The 17477-nt window shown below is 36.7% G+C and overlaps 3 protein-coding genes across 3 annotated transcripts; 2 read left to right on the top strand and 1 right to left on the bottom strand.

Moving 5' to 3' along the window:
- Positions 1-837: 837 nt before the first annotated feature.
- LOC132173660 (transcription initiation factor IIE subunit beta-like) lies at positions 838-5963 on the bottom strand. Its single transcript, XM_059585222.1, has 5 exons — positions 5858-5963; positions 3123-3380; positions 2572-2703; positions 2319-2435; positions 838-1627 (listed from the first exon to the last, which is right to left on the bottom strand). The coding sequence occupies exons 2-5, from the start codon at positions 3378-3380 to the stop codon at positions 1280-1282; spliced, it is 855 nt and encodes a 284-aa protein (XP_059441205.1). The 5' UTR covers positions 5858-5963; the 3' UTR covers positions 838-1279.
- On the top strand, positions 3391-4611 carry LOC132174356 (uncharacterized acetyltransferase At3g50280-like). The gene has a single exon (XM_059586025.1). It carries the CDS (start codon positions 4099-4101, stop codon positions 4609-4611), a length of 513 nt encoding a protein of 170 aa, XP_059442008.1. The 5' UTR covers positions 3391-4098.
- Positions 5964-7162: 1199 nt separating the features above from the next.
- On the top strand, positions 7163-9206 carry LOC132173659 (salutaridine reductase-like). Its single transcript, XM_059585221.1, has 5 exons — positions 7163-7226; positions 7359-7602; positions 8117-8191; positions 8407-8586; positions 8744-9206. The coding sequence occupies exons 1-5, from the start codon at positions 7216-7218 to the stop codon at positions 9119-9121; spliced, it is 888 nt and encodes a 295-aa protein (XP_059441204.1). The 5' UTR covers positions 7163-7215; the 3' UTR covers positions 9122-9206.
- Positions 9207-17477: the final 8271 nt, after the last annotated feature.

The raw sequence follows: 17477 nt of genomic DNA, 5'->3' as shown, positions 1-17477 counted from the left end.
AAATAAGTTTGTTTGTTTGTTTGTTTTTTGTTTTTTTTTTTTTTTTCCAAGTCAAATAAGTTGCCATGCTCTTTGAAATCATTTCAAAGGTTGTGGGCTTCAAAGGTTTACACAAAGGAAATATTCCAGAAGGAAATATGGTTTCAAGGATCACAAAATCAAGGAGATTGTATTGTGCAGTCTGCCTGATCTTTGGAACTGGAGTCCTCTTATATAGGCCCAAAGGGACGATTCCAATCAATGCATTGTTGACTGGATGACTAGGCTCAGCAGGTGCTGTCTGGCATGCACCATATATATATCTTTTCCCGTCTAAGCTCAAATACAACTTTGCTCTCTTGCCACAAAGAATTGATCATCATCAGGCTTATCAATGGTTCTAAAGGCCAAACTCATGCTCAGGTTTGTGTTCGCACCAAATCTAACCCAAAAAAAAAAAAAAAAAATCAATTTCCTTAACCAAGTTGAGTTTGTGGATGTTAGAATATTTAGAAAATATTCTCTATATTAGAGTTTATTCCCTTCCTTATTTATTCTAAGGTTTCTTGTTCACTATTCTTAATCACTAGATAAATATCACAGTATAATACAGTTTAATATTTAGGATGTAGCCCATCAATCTTTCTCTCTACGCTGCCACTCTCAGTCTTTCACATTATACCTCATTCTATATTTCTTCATTTTAGTGTTATTGTTTTGTTGCTTGAATAAATGCAGGTTCCTAAAGCACATGATTTGCTAATTTGTCCTCTTGGCTTAAGATTTCATAATGTTTCAGCATGGTGTTAATTATGTGGCATAAGATAGAAGTGTGAAGCACTGAGGCCACGACTTCAATGTAGACGGAAATGGAATGAATCTATTCAATTAGTGAGGACTCGTCCATTCCTTGGAATGAATCTTCTGCAGAAAGATAAAACACTAGAGCTACATTCTTCCAGGCAAACAAAATATCTAACTGAGCTAAATTTACAAAGAAAGAAAAATTGATAGGGGCAATCTGTAATTACAATGTTGGACCAAATAGGCTTTTCCATTACAAATCAACTGATGATACAAGATCACACCACGTAGTCTGATGGGCCGCTTCCCAACAAGTGTTCGGAAGCTTTCCCGCCGACGTCCTGCCCATGTCTGCCATTAGTATCAAGAGTGGCAAAGACCCAAGAATCAATTTGGGTTTAGAACTACTAGAACACTACATATCTACAAAACCGATGCAAGTAGCACAACAGCAAGTTACATCTGTGTATGGTTCACCAATGGCTCATCGGAAACTTCAAGAATTATTAGTGCCTAGGTTCCGGAAAAGCTCTGGAAGATGGGCGTTTGTAAGCTTTGTCCTCTTGGTGATCTCATGCTTCTTTTTCTTTGGCTTGGGCTTGGAGGAAATGCCTTGAACCTCTGATCTGGCCCTCCTCTGAGCAGTGTTGGTAGCAGGCTTCATCCCGTTCTTCTGGAGATCCCTCTCAATGTCAATCATATCACGAGGCAGTTCAATTCCACGAAACAGCTGTTTAAGGTCATCATCCACCATAATGGGCACCCTGGGGTCATTTGGATACGCAATGTCTTCTTGGGAATCAAAGTTTGATAGGAGCCAAATCAGACCCGCAGCTTTCAAAACCTAAGGAAGAATAAGTTCTTATAATTTATTGCAAGAGAAACAGGTAATCGATTGTGTTCCCACTTAGTACCAGGGTACACCTTCCCTTTTTTGCAAGGAAAATCAACTTTTGAAAAGCTAATCCATGCATCCAAAGCCAGAAAAACTTTACCAGATACAACTATATCACACAATTTGCTCCTTTTAATGATAACTATTCAAGCCCTAAGATCTTTTTGTTTATCATACTGAGAAAAGGAGTTCCCACCCAACACCAAAAGGTCAAGGGAAGGCAGGCTTCCAGGCCCTTTCAAGTCCCACCAACACACAGTCACCAGTCACCTCTGAACTATGCTCGGGAAGTTGTACACAGAGAGATAATCAAATCCATAGAATTCAAAGGTTTGTTCAGTGGCCTATGCAAGATGAATTTTTTCTAGCAACCTTTTGTTGTTTTTTTTTTCTTTGGTCAATCAGTTTTTTAAAGGCCACATGATAATGGATAATCTTTGCCCTCCCCAATCCAACTGCTCCCATGGATTAAACCCAAGACTACACCTTACAGAAAGAGGGAGGCATGCACAAGGCTAAAAGGCCTAGCAGTTTTTTCCAGAGGCTTCTCTGAACAAAATTCTGGTGCTATAATGAAATCATGAATATCATGATGTAAAAGTTCATCAAACAAAATGGGGAAATCAAATATTACATGTACCTGCAAGTCATCCATCACAGTTGGGTATGCATCCTTAAGATCAATGACAGCAATCCCCTCTGGTTTTTTCCTTATTAAGTAAAGAAGCTGATTCTTTTCCTTTAGATCATACTTAGACTGTAGACCAAGTGACAAGTCAAAATGTTACCCACCATGAAAGAGGTATAAGGAAAAAACTAAATACAACTTAAATACTAAATCGAAAAAGTTTATTAGTCCATGAAGTTCTGCAGCTACGTAAGTTTAATGTTACCTTGTAAGAGAAACGCTTCCCATCATAGTGCACTTTCGGGTTATTCCTCAAACTGTCAAAGACAGCTTTGTTGGCATTCGCATCAACATAACATGATTCATTTATTTGCTCCGGTGTGAAGGCTTGCCTTGTCTGCAAATACAAACAGCATTCAGCTGGTAGTAATTAACATTCACCTGGTCCAACCAGGGCAATGTAACTGATGTTGACTTCTATTGATTTTATATACCCCGTAATTACAGTAAACAAAACCGCAATACAAATTGCCCACAAACATCTATAATTTATAATTACCTTCAATTCAAAGTACAAACTGTCTATCAAGTATTATCAGTTTCCCCTTAAAATCATGCCATATAAACAAGGTTTTGAGTTTCCCCAATTAATTGCAAAAAAAAAAGGTCCCAGTTTGATGAAGGTGGATGACTATAACTATTTCTTTTGCAGTAAACACACAACTTTTAAATCATTTCCACAATGAGCATTGCGAATAACTAGAGCATTAGGCAATACGTATGTATAGATAAAGGCAAGAAGAATTTGGTTTAAACCTCCAGTAGTAGATCTATAACACGCTTGATCTGAGCTCCTACAGGGGCTTTCCGAATGCTGTTGATGTGTTGAAGTCTCTCTGTATCATTTGAAAATTTAACGGCAGGAGCAGGGGTTCTTGCATTGGCTGACAGTGCTGCAGCTACAGGTGTGGATTTCTGAATTGTGGACTTATTAGCTGCTGCAATGCTCGTGAGGGTTGACTGGCACTTCTCTTGCTGCTTCTTGAATTTATCTAACTTTTCTTGTAATGCCATCTAGACATGAAAATGTTTGCTTTTTTAGTAAGAGCTACTCAAACCCATCATTAATATTTAAGAATGTAAGAAAATAAGGGATTTTAAGTACAAGATGGTAAAAGATAAGAATTAAATTGAAATCACTGAATGGCCAAAATTGACTCCAAAATATAAATACTCGTGTCATAATTCAGGAAGAATTAACAGCTAATAATCAAGACATTACCATAATTTACTAAGAAAACTGCATGCTCACACAAGCAACTCTGAAAACTCCCATTTTTGTGTAACACAAATTTCATGAAACAAGTAGAAATAAATAGGGCACATTAAATCTAGGGAAAATTACACTTTACCCCCCAAAGTTTGGGGTCATTTTCAATTCGACCTCCAATGTTTCAATTTTTGCAATCCACCCCCCCGAACTTGCCAAACTTTTGCAATTCAGCCATTCCATCAGTCAAAGTGGCTTTGACTGATGGAACAGTGATCACGTGTGACCCACGTGATCACTTTTGTTTTTTTTTCTTCCTAAAATACCCCCATCCTTGACTTAGCCGACTCCATGGGATCTTCAACTCCTCGCAGTCGATCACATCCAAAAGGGTCTTCTCTTCCTCAAACCTACACCCTCCCAAGAAAAAAAAGTAAAAGGCAGTGAGAGTGTCATCGATCACCTAAAGACCTCTCTATCCCGCATGTTGGATATTTCTATCCTCTCGCCAGCCACTTAGTCATGGTTGAAAATGATGATGATAAGACCACCTCTTTCTTTGTCGACTGCAATAACCATGGAGGAGCAGAGTTTGTTCATGCAGTGGCAGATGGCGTCACTGTGGCCGATATCCTTGAGCCCCTCTACGTTCCCGATATTGTCAACTCCTTCTTTTTGATGAACAGGGTGTTGAACTGCAAAGGTGTTTCCAAACCATTGCTGGCGGTGAAAGTGACTGAGCTCGTTGATGGCCTCTTCATCAGTTGCACTATAAACCACAGCCTTGCGGATGGCACCTCCTTCTGGCGTTTCTTCAATACTTGGTCTGGGATCTCTACGGGTTCTTCTAATCCCACTTCACAATCTCCTCCGATCATCGGATTGGGTTTTCTCGATGGTATTATCGATCTCCCCATTCGCATTCCTTTCCAATTCCAGCACAATGAAATTCATGAGGAGGAGAGTTCCAACACTTCTGCACCTCTAAAACAAAGAGTTTTTTCATTTTTCAAAGGAGAAAATCCAACAACTTAAAGCCAAAGCAAATTCTGAAATGAGCACTAACAAGATCTCGTCCCTTCAAGCGGTTCTTGCTCATCTTTGGCGATCTGTGGTTCGTAGCCGGCGTCTCAATGCTGATGAAGGGGGCATTTTAGGAAAAAAAAAAACCAAAAGTGATCACATGCATCGCACGTGATCACTGTTCCGTCAGTCAAAGTGGCTTTGACTAACGGAATGGCCGAATCGCAAAAGTTTGGCAAGTTTGGGGGGTGGATTACAAAAATTGAAACATTGGAGATCGAATTGAAAATGGCCCCAAACCTTTTGGGGTAAAGTGTAATTTTCCCTAAAATCTATGGGCAATAAACATTCCAATCGTTCTCCCTACATTAATCTCTAGCCTGTAAATGGCTTAATGCAGAACATGTGCAATAATTTCACCACCATGTACAGTGCACAAAGAACAAAATGCAACTAGAAAATGAGTATCCAATTTCTATGATACTGAGCAATTAGTGATCAGACAACAGGCTTTACTCATTGATCAATCCTTAATCTAGTATTAAGCAAAAAAAATATATATATATTCAAATCTTTCCTAAAATTCATCACTAATGTCAAAAATCAATCCAAATTATTTGTTGCAGTTGGGGCTAAACGGTTCTCTTTGATAACATTTTACATAATTGCAAGTCTGGTAACACTAGCCTGAATATTATTCAAATATAATAAACCAGTCCACATTGATATTTAGAGTCTCCTACATAGGTCCCCCCAATTCTAATGACCCAGAAGAGCCCCATAAGCAATATTGCCCAGGTAGAAGCAACAGACATACTTGAAGACACCTAAAAGAACTTCCAAGAATTGACAAAAGAGAAACATAATCGATGATAGTTCCCAATTAAGTTAAAAGAAGTTCACTTAAAATTCAACATCCCAACATAGACATTGAAGGAATTTACAAGACCAGTCCATATCAGTTTGAGTGAGCCAACTCCAACAATTTTTCACCAACGAAGCACAAGAATCTTACATAAACATTCAAACCAAAGTTTTTCAAACAAAGAAAAACGCATTTGATTCCGTCTAAACCCTAAATTAAACCTAATTTATCCGGACAAAAACCTTAGGTTCACTACTAATGCAAGTAATAAATATATCTAAAACCACTTGATAATAGTACAAATTAAACCCCTGAACCCTAGAACTGAATACGTAAATTACGAAAGTCTAAAGAATTTACAAATTAAAAGTTTTAGACCGGAAGCGATCTTACCTCGGTGTCCCTGAGAACTGTGCTTCTCGTCGATTGGAGAGAGAGAGAGAGAGAGAGAGAGATTGGGTATGTGATTTGGGCGAGTTGAGGTGGATTGGGTTGAAAATGAAAACCCAAGCCCATATATTTTTTAGCGAACAGAATATAGTAATATACCTTCTGCTTTTATTTTTGTATTTTATTATTATTATTATTTTAAATAGAAGAGTATTAAATATGATAATTTCTTTACACACGGAGATTCCTATGAGAGTAATTTTTTTTCTAAGGAGTGCTATAAGTGACATCCGCTATATTATGAGTGGTTCCAGCTGATTGAGGTACCTCTCTGGGATGCTATAAGTATTTATTATGTCTCTTTTGTTTCATTCCAAAAAAATGAAGTAGCTTGTAAAATTATAATTTGATCAAAATTAAATAGTGATAAATCACAAGCCCAATGATAATTTTAAAAGTCACAATTTTTTGAATGATACGATCGAGAACGACACATGAAAAACTTTTAGCATTACTCATATGTAGCACACATGCAAGAAATTACATACACACCTAACCAAAATGAGAAGGGAAATGCTAGGTTTTTCAATTTTTATTTATTTTTTATTTTTTAAATTTGGTTTCAAAATGATGTGTTACTATTCTATGTGGTCTATTGTTTAATAAATAGACAAATATGGTAATAGGATGGTGATACATCATTTTGTAACAAAATTTTTAGAATTTTTAACTTAAAAAACTTAGCATTTCTCGAACAGGAATTGTAATTAGACAAATAATTTAAGGATCCGTTTGGGATTGGGATTTCAATAAGTACGATTTTAAAAATTGTGCTTTTGAAATCATTACTTTTTAAAATAGTAAAAACATTTGGTAAAATGTATTAAAAAGTATTTTTTATTAAATATTTATTATGCAAAATCGTGATTTTGATTTAAATTTGCGTTTTTTCAAATAGCACCATCTAACCTGTTTATAGAATTGCAGATTTTTTATTTATTTTTTATTTTTAAGATTAAGTGCTTTTTAAATCGCAATGCCAAACACCTTACGTTTTATGATATCTTAAAAAAATACAAATTATTCTTGCGAAATTGCAATCTCAAACGCACTCTTATTCCGCTATTTATTTATTTTCTTATTTCTAGTTTCTTGCTCATAAAACAAGAGAAAAGTCTAAAACGTCACCGTATACGTAACAAGCAAGATTGCAAGTCGAAAGATGTCACTGCGTGCGTAGAAAACCCAGAGATGACCAACTATAAATACCCCATAACCTTACCTTAAACCATAAAACCAACAGCAAAACCGTAAACTTCCATAAATTGGCATCAACGAACAGCGGAAACAAGTCAACAAACATGACGAAGAGGTAATTTCATCTTTAACAAAAAAAATTCATATGAGCCTCATATATATATATATATATATAGTGAAACATCGATCCTTAATACTCACCCTTAATTTCGTTTTTTTTGCATTCGTTTCAAACTTTTTTCTTCAGGGTTGCTGTTGTTACGGGGGCCAACAAAGGGATAGGATTTGAAATATGTAAGCAGTTGGCTTCAAATGGGATCAGGGTGATATTAACTGCTAGAGATGCGAAGAGGGGCAATGAAGCTGTTGAAAAACTCAAGGCTGCTGGATACTCCCATGTGATTTTTCATCAACTTGATGTGGCGGACAAGGCTACCATTTCTTCTCTTGCAAATTTCATCCAAACCCAATTTGGGAAGCTTGACATACTGGTACATTTTCTAAACTCTAATGAATTTTTATCGGGTGTAATTAGCTCTCTTTATTGCACGGGAAACTCTAAAATGAGAGGGGTATAGGTGAACCTCATATCTATTTGAACTATCCAAATACCTGCACGAATAAGTACATATATGACTCATCTATCCTTTCACATTATTTGCCCATATCAATTGAGTCATAGCCTCACTCAGCCCCACCAGAGTATCAATGAAAATTTAAAGTGGTTAATATTAATCCGGCATATGGGGATTCTCTATTGTAGAGATTCGAACTCACACTCTAGTATATGCTTTGACCACTTGAAAACTTTCTTGGGCTATTGAACCATCACCCTTGATAAGGAGGATGATAATAATTACATAAAGATTCCTTTCTAATCAGTCTATAGGAGCCTTTTTTAAATGAACATAACGTCATTTGCTTGTTGAAAAATAAAGACCAATTTTTAACTAGATAAAATCTTGTTCTTATGTACTCTGATATTGAAATTGTTTCAAATTGCAGATAAATAATGCAGGGATTGGCGGATCCATAATCACAGCAGAGGATCAAAAGAGCTTAAAACTAGAGTTTGATAAAGTAAGGTTTTCAATGCAATATAATCTTATATAGTTTAATGTTTTCTCTCCCACACTGTAGGAGAAGTCTCATAAATGAAAAAAGAAAAAAAAAAAAAAAAAAGGACAGTTTTTGGCCGGATAGGAGGAAATTCTTTCTCATAGTATTCAAATGATTTTAATTTCTAAACATGTATGCTGCATCATGATTTATCACTACATACATTAATGATACAGGTTATAGGTGCAAATCCCGGATCCTTGGAGACATTTAAGCAAACTTACAAAACTGCCTTGGATTGTCTAAGAACAAATTATTATGGGATGAAGCAAGTGAGCAAAGAACTAATTCCACTTCTTGAATTATCCAATTCTGCAAGAGTAATAAATGTCTCCTCCTCCTTCGGACAGCTAGAGGTACAGTATTATTATATTGTTGGAAGTGCGTTTTAAAAAATTGCGGTTCATTTTCAAATCGTGGGTAAAATGGTGCTACTCAAAAGAACTCCATATATCAAAAAGTAGCAACTTCTAGTTATATCATACTTGCTAATTAACAACAATGGAATTTCAGCGTGTCTCAAATGAGAATGCAAGAAAGGAGCTAGAAGATGTAGATGGCCTCACAGAAGAGAAAGTGGACAATGTGGTGGAAAGGTTCTTAGAAGACGCCAAGGAGAATTTGATAGAAATCAAAGGCTGGCCTGCAAATTATTCTGCTTATTTTGTCTCCAAGGCAGCTCTGAATGCTTACACAAGGGTTTTGGCTAAGAAGTACCCCAACATTGCCATTAATGCAGTTTGTCCTGGCTTTGTTAAGACGGATTTGAATCACAACGCCGGCGTCTTGACTGTTGAAGAAGGAGCTAAAGGTCCTGTCATGCTGGCTTTGATGCCTGAAGGTGGACCTTCCGGCCTATTCTTTGCTAAGACGGAAGTGTCAACCTTTTAAGTGATATATAATTGGTGCAATACGATGCGATGTTGCTCATTTTCATGACACATTTTGTAATACTACTTTCTCTAGTTCTTGCAGTTGTTTTACTTTTCAGTACTTACATTGAATAAAAGTTTTCTATTGTTGCATATTGAGAAAGGTATCAAGATCATTTTGCATTTTAAGGGATCAAGATCAACTGCAAGGAAAGTTGTGTTGCCTTCTGGAGGTGACAATGTTGTCACCGGAATATTGCTGTATCTACCTTCTCTTTCATGCACCACAGCTCCCGCTGTAAAAATTAAAGGGAAACAAAATATTGATGATAATTAAGTTGATGCTTCATATTCAATAATTTATTCAAAAAGTTTGATATTTTTGTTTGGTTCATCTGCAACCTTCAAACAGAGTTTGTGGACGACGGCTTCTACTTGCAAAATTAGTCCAAACTGAATGGCTCGTCTACAACCTCGTTCGGACGGGGTTTACAGAAAAGGGGTTCTGTATGCTCGTTTGCAACCTCATTTGAACGAGTTTTGCAGATGAGTGGTCCTATACAAGAAAGAGAAGGAAAAATATTTCATTTTATACTTCCATTGCTTGAACCCCAAATTGGGGTTTGCCATCCGACTTGTTAGCAATCCGAGCACCTAAGTGCATGAAATCCTCATTCTATAATAAACAAATATGCCAATCGATTCTTAACTGACATGTCTTCTCATTTGAGCTTAAACCGCAATCATAAAATTAACATTCACCTTAAATAAATATATTAGCTAGGGAAGTGGCTAGGTAGAGAATATAGATATTAACATATTTGTTAACTTACTACTTATCCCAAAAGTTTAAATTAATAATAAAAATAATAAATTTAAGGGAAAAATATAAAAAAGCCTCTCAAACTATCAACTGTTTTTTGATTTAGCCCCCTAATGTTTCAAAAGTGATAAAGTAGCCCCCTAAACTACCAAACTATTACATTTTGGCCACTCCGTTAGTCAAAACTGTCAGTTTGGATGGAAACTACAAAACGACGTCGTTTGGTTACGGGTAAGTTACTACAATGCCCTTGTATGAATTTTTTTTTTTTTTTTTAAAACAAGATGTAAAACGGCACCGTTTTGCTTCAAATTAGAGTTCCCTTACCCTAAGCAAAACAACGCCGCTTTGCTTAGTGGTAAGGATTAATACTGAAATCCCTACTTCTCTGCGTAGCCGGTCCCGTCTTCCCCATCCAGCCGATCATCTCCCTTAAACATAAGAAACCTCTCTTATGGTTGTGTCCAATCCGCTTTACAAGAAACCTCTCTTCTTTTGGGACCTTGTGGACAGGAAGGTACTTCACACAAACGAACACAACGACAAAGTGAATTGCAGGTAGGTTGGTGATGAAGTGGGAAAAGATCTGGGGTACTCCACTTGCAAGCTCAGTGTACACAAGTCCTATCACAAGGACACGGACAAGTCCTAGACTGGGGCCAAGCCTGAGAATCCATGCCATGGAAACCTTACTGTGAAACTCGGATTTCGCTGGGTCTCACCGGATTTCTGATTGGGTTGATTGTAATTTCTGATTGGGTTGTTGATGTAGCTGATTGCAGAAATTTGTTTTTGTTGATTTTGTTGGGTCTCTTTTGGTTCGGCTGATTGAGGTTTGGAGTTTGGGAAGAAGAGGGGATTTGGAGTTTGGGATTAGTTTTTTCTTGTTTTTTCGCCGGCCGTTTTTTTCTGGACGAAGAGAAGAGGGTTTGGGAGAAAGAAAAGAGGGGTTTTTCTGGTTTTTCCGGCTGGCGATGCTGGGTTTGGGAGAAAGAAAAGAGGGTTTGGGAAAAAGAACGCTGGCCGGCGATGCTGATTTTTTGGGGCCGGAAAGCTGGTTTTTGCTGGCCGGCGATGCTAATCGGTTGTATGCTCTCCAGCGCTAGTGGGGGTGGGTTTGCTAGCGCCAGTTTGTTTTTTGGTTTGCTGTTTTGATTTTATTTTGTCAAAATGAGCTTGGTGATGTGTCACCACAAGAGTTGATGCTACAAAATATCCCAAAGGGCTCCCTTTTAGTATTAATCCTTACCACTAAGCAAAACGCCGTTTTGCTTAGGGTAAGGGAACCCTAATTTGAAGCAAAACGGCACCTTTTTTTTTGTTTTTTTTTTTTAAAAAAAAAAATCTTACAAGGGCATTGTAGTAACTTACCTGTAACCAAACGACGTCGTTTTGCAGTTTCCGTCCAAATTGACGGTTTTGACTAATGGAGTGGCCAAAATTCAATAGTTTGGTAGTTTAGGGGGCTACTTTATCACTTTTGAAATATTATGGGGCTAAATCAAAAACGGTTGGTAGTTTGGGGGGCTTTTTTATATTTTTCCCTAAATTTAATTATTTAACTAATACTTAACACTCCCCTGAGGCCTAAACACCTCCTTAATACATTTATGGTACACACCCTTCTTCTCCCTTCAAGGGATGACCCCTCTCTTGATCTCTCTCTCTCTTTATCGCCCCTCAAGCTAAAGTCAACATTGACTTAAGCATTAAAGTGTCTTCAATATCCTAAATGGAAGCTTAATTACTGAAATTGACGCCTTTGATCCCTGTTTTGCAGGTGATCATCAACCCCGTCCGCACGTGCATAATTTGGGATCTAACAGATTTCTTTGTACAAATTCAAATTCCTCTGTTATGAGGATTACCATATCTAGTAATTGTATAAATATATGATGTATACAACAAAGGCTGGTATTTGTTACTTTAAACATCAAGGATAAGTCTTCGATTTCAGCCACTTCCTCTTCTCTATACATTAAGAGAGATGAGTGGGAAAAACCCTAGCCGTCTTTTTTCTCTCTAGCCGCCAGAGAGAAAAGCGAAACCCTTCAGCCATATAGGGGAGGAGGGTTGGCCGGTTGGCAGCCTCCCTCCTCCCCTCGTCCTCCTCGCTCCGGTGCTAGCTATTTACCTGATGCCCTAGCCCCGGTGCCTCCTCTCTTCCCCTTCCTTGCAGCTCCTTTCCCCCTCCGTTTTTCTCTGTTTTTGCCCAGTCCCTGCTGCTTTTCTTCCCCCGCCTTCATTTTCTACAGCGGGCTCCTTAGCCTTGTTTTGGCTCTTTGTGGGTTCGAATTTTGTCTATAGTCGCCGCCGACCTGTGTCGCCGCTTTGCTGCCTGCTATTAGGGTTTTCTTTCATGCGTCCCCGTTGTCGGGCTCCCACGCCCCTTACGCGGCCGTTTCTTGCCTACACGGGTCCGGCGCCCTTCCAGCTACTGTCTTCCCACTTTGTGCTCATTTTCCTTGTTTTTTCCCTGTTTTGGTGTCTCCTTTTTTTTTTTCTTTTTTTTTTTGTGGTTGTTTTCAGGTCCTGCTTTGCCGATCTTCTCCGCGCCTGTTCCCCGCCCACCATCCACTGTTGGGCCTTTCGACGCGTCCCCGCCGCGATGAGCTTCGAATGCTCCTTCGGTTTTCGGTTCTTGGTGTGTGCATGATTGGAGTGTGCTGTTTTTTTTTTCTTGTTTTATTTCCCTATTCTGTTGCTTCTTTAAGATGTATTTGTGTTTTGGCATGTGTTTTTTTCCTATATTGTTTAATTTTCATGTTTTGTTCGGTTTGTAATAAGGCTCTTTCCCCTCTCACTCGATCTATGTTGCCTTCGGATTAATTAGTTTTGGTCTAGGCCTTTGGGTTGTGGATGTGATCATTATCCTGGCCTTAGGGTCGAGAAGGAAGAGTTTTGGCATGAAAGTCTTTCCGCTCTCAGGATCGAGGAATAATTGCTATCCATGCATTTGGTTGAGTTTGTCTGTCACAGATCTAGTATTAAATCTGATTTTAGTCATGGGTTAGCGGATTGATCTCGAATCTTGTACTAAACCTGGTAATCTTATAGCTTTATGCTATGGTTGCTTCAGAGCTTTGCTTTGTGATATAAGAGCTTTATGCTCGTGGTATTATTGAATGAAATGTTATGTTTTTCTCAAAAAAAAAAAAAAAAAAAGGAGATGAGTGGAGATAAGGGACAAAAACATCAAACCCACTAACACAATTTATAATACATTTATGATCTGAAAAGGAACGTGCCTTGACTTTGGCCACAAAACTTTCGGTTATACTAAATAATATACATTATTAATTAGTTTAATCATGATATCAACTTGTGCTGGAAAATATTTTGTAGCGATATCCTATATATAAAATTCTAACTCTAATTTGATTAACTTTGGACTAAACACATTATTAAATTACAAAATTACTTAAAATTTTGGTTCACGCCCATTATTAACTTACAAATAAAATTGATAACCTAAATCAAACTACTAATCTAAATCAAATTAAAAGACCAAATTCTTTATTCTTTATCCTGCATCACTATGCCAGTAACTTTTTTCTAAGCAACATATATAACGTTAGACTACATTACTCAATATATATTCAAGATGCAAGAATTACATACACTGCTAACCAAAACGAGAAGGGAAATGCTGGGTTTTTGAAAAAAGAAATTTGACGCATCATTTCAACTCATTTGTGGTGCAATACGATGCAGTTGTTCATTTTTAGGTCACATTTTTGTAGAAATTTCTTCGGTTCTTTCTTGCGGTTGTTTTACTTTTCACTTACATTGAATAGAAGTTTTCTATGCTATGTATTGTGAATGAATGATGTTACATATTACACCTTTATCCGACTATGTACCTCACTAAGTTGATGTGGCTTGAAACACTAGTATATGTACCTTATGCTTATTTCTCGTTTTTCCTTTGACAATTCATGTCATATTGAACTTCATAGAGAGGGAGCAGCAGATGAGCCTCGCAGCCCCGACTCTCTGAGCGTGTCTAGCTAATTTGTTTGTAATTCGAGCACCTAAATGCAAGAGATGCTCATTATGTAACAAACAATAAAATTGACCAGAAGTGTTTATGCAATAAAGTTGGACCAAATCTCAACAAACTCATGATTTATAATTTGAGGCAGTCAAATATGCCAATCGATTCTTGACTGACGTATATATCATATCATCTCATTTGAGCTTAAACTGCCATCATAAAATTATTAACATCGAGCAGAAATAAATATATTAGCAAATTAATAAAGATTCATTTTCTTGGGAAAGTAGCTAGGTAGGGAATAAGGATAGTAGAGTAATGATAGATGTTATTTTTGTGTCATTGTTGTGTCTTCCTAAAATTGATCGATGTGTCTTTTAAAATTATTATTGGATCAAAATACAATAATAATCTATCACAAATCCAATTATATTTTAAAAGTCATCAAATTTGAGTGAACATTAGAAAGATACAAAGGTGACAACGTCTATAATCACTCAGGGATTGTAATATATTAACATCGTGCCCAATTTAATATATTATTAGCAGGTTTCGTACGTGTCCAGTGCATATAGTTGAAATTAAGATTGCTAATAATATATTATTTACAAATAGTTATGAACAGGTTGTTTTCTTATTTTATATGTGGAAAATTAAGTTTTCCAAATTAAAGTCAAGAGATAGATCACCTTCGCTGCATGTTGTTATATATTACCTATTAAAATGTTGTTATATATTATCTATTAAAAGGGAGTTTAAGCACACATGAAGGGGAGTATTAAACTAATAATTAAGTTATTAAATTTACCTCTTTTTATTAGCTTAAACTTTTAGGATAACTGGTAATTTAATATGGTATCAAAGCCGATGGTCATAAGATTGAACCTTAACTCCGTCAAATCACTCCCATTTAAATTAAATATTCAACATCTAAGCTTATGGTAAAAGTAGTGATTTAGCTTGGTTATTAGAGTCAAAGGTCCTAGGATCGAACCTTGACTCCGTCAATTCACCCCCCATTTAAATTAAATATTCTACGGGTTGGACCTCACCTATTAAAAATGATTTTAAGCTCACACATAAAGAGAAGTGTTAAAGTAATGATTAAGTCTCCTATTTCAGCCAAAACATCAAACCCTCTAACTTAACCTATAATACATTTATGGACTGAAAAGGCCACGTGACTTGACTTTGGCCACAAAACTACTTCAGGTTATACTAAATTATCTACTTTTCTCCATAGGGGGGCTCCGCAGCCTTCCCCACTATAATGCTTGACAAAATAGAACACAACAACACCTTAAGTGTTATTAAGACAAAAATAACATGAATAAGATATTCCTTAAAATACTTTAAGAGTACGAGAGTACTGCTTCGGGGAAGGTAGGAAAAGAAAAGGAAAGGAACAAGAAAATGGGATCTAAAGAGACTTCGAAAAATCATGATCAGACCGTCTTGGCTGATACACATATGGCGATAATTAAGGTTGATAACTCGTGTTCGCGTATCTCATTGATGGTTGTAGAGCTCATAGTCTTCTTTATTATGCTTGCCGAACCATATCCTGTTCAAAAAAAAAACAAAAATTAATCCATTTTTTTTTTCCAAATTCAAGCTTCAACCTTGAAATTGAGAGAAAATGTTAGAACTATATCCCATTCCATGTCTGTTTCTTTGTCTTGCTCACAAAAGTTAATAGACGTCACAGTATACGTAACAAGTCTTAAACTTAGTGTTGGAAATAATTTTGGATGGTGCACAAATTCTCATTGATATAAAATCATGGCAATCTAAAAATTAACAATAAAATAAATAAAATACAAGAGATGAAAAGTAGAGTATGGAAAGATCTCACAATGTGCTATAGAATCACGCAAGAGCGTTGTCCTTAAAGGTTGATTCGTGCCTCCCGGAGTGTATAACTCGGTGCGATCGGATCCTTTGACACGCAACCTCCCAGGATTAGACTACAGCGTCTACCTTCGTTAAGGACGCACTTCCAATAACGAAGACTAGTAGAACAACCCTTTGATCTTCTTAAAAAAAAACCGCAAAGAGAAAATAGAAATTGAATAGAATAGAATTGTATGCAATTGATCTTCTAAAATAGGACAAAACTCTTTTATAAAGAAAATGAGTTTGCCTTTCTTTCTTTCTTGTTGCAAGCTCACTCTACCATGGGATTGTGGATGTTTTCTTTTCTTTTTATAATGTCCAAATGGTCATAACAACAAAAACAATAAAACATTTGTTAATAACAAAATGGTCAAACTACAATAAAACTTGTTAAAGACTAACGGTCAAAACGGTAAAAATCAATTAAAACTAATTTTTATTTAATAAGTCATAACCAAGTAATAAATACAAATGGTCATAAAAGTTATATCTCATAATCAAGTAATAAACACTAACGGTCATAAAAGTTATATCTTATAACCAAGTAATAAATACAAACGGTTATAAATCAAAATGGTTAAAGATGATTTTTATTTCTCATAAAAACCTTTAAGAAGATATTATCAAATGATAAAACATTTCCAAATAACTTAAAAATGAATGTTTGTAACAAATATTACAACACTTAGCTCTATAGATGTCACAGTATACGTAGCCAAGCAAGATACACTACAAGAAAGATACTCATCAGGGGCGACTTATTAGGGGCGACTCAAAAGTCGCCCCTAATACTCAACTATTAGGGGCGACTTTCAAAGTCGCCCCTAATAGTTCCGTATTAGCGTCCACCTCGAAGTAGACGCTAATAATGGGTCGAAAAGTTGACTATTAGCGTCCACTTTACAGTGGACGCTAATAAGTCGACCCTAATATACGCGCGGGAATTATCCTAGGGGCGGGAAAACTTTAAGCGGCGAAAAAAAAAACTTTTAGGGTCGACAATAGTCGACCCTAATACTTAACCAATAGCGTCCACTTAAGTGGACGCTGAAAGATGGAAAAAAAAAAAGAAAAAAAGAAAAAAAAATCACATAAAAGCTCAATAGGGTCGACTTTGAGAGTCGACCCTAATAGTTAGGCATTAGGGTCGACAAAAGTCGACCCTAAAGAGTGCGTAGAAGAATTAAAAAAAAATTTAAAAAAATAAATTTGATGACCAATAGCGTCCACTAAGAGTGGACGCTATTGACCTATTATTAGGGTCGACTTTGAGAGTCGACCCTAATAGTTAGGCACTAGGGTCGACAAAGTCGACCCTAAAGAGTGCGTAGAAGAATTAAAAAAAAATTAAAAAAATAAATTTGATGACCAATAGCGTCCACTGAGAGTGGACGCTATTGACCTATTATTAGGGTCGACTTTGAGAGTCGACCCTAATAGTTAGGCATTAGGGTCGACAAAAGTCGACCCTAAAGAGTGCGTAGAAGAATTAAAAAAAATTAAAAAAATAAATTTGATGACCAATAGCGTCCACTAAGAGTGGACGCTATTGACCTATTATTAGGGTCGACTTTGAGAGTCGACCCTAATAGTTAAGCATTAGGGTCGACAAAAGTCGACCCTAAAGAGTGCGTAGAAGAATTAAAAAAAAATAAAAAA

This window comes from Corylus avellana, chromosome ca3 (genome assembly GCF_901000735.1).
Source record: "Corylus avellana chromosome ca3, CavTom2PMs-1.0".
NCBI lineage: Eukaryota > Viridiplantae > Streptophyta > Magnoliopsida > Fagales > Betulaceae > Corylus > Corylus avellana.
Note: the sequence above shows the minus strand (reverse complement) of the source record. Positions and strands in the feature narration are given on the sequence as shown.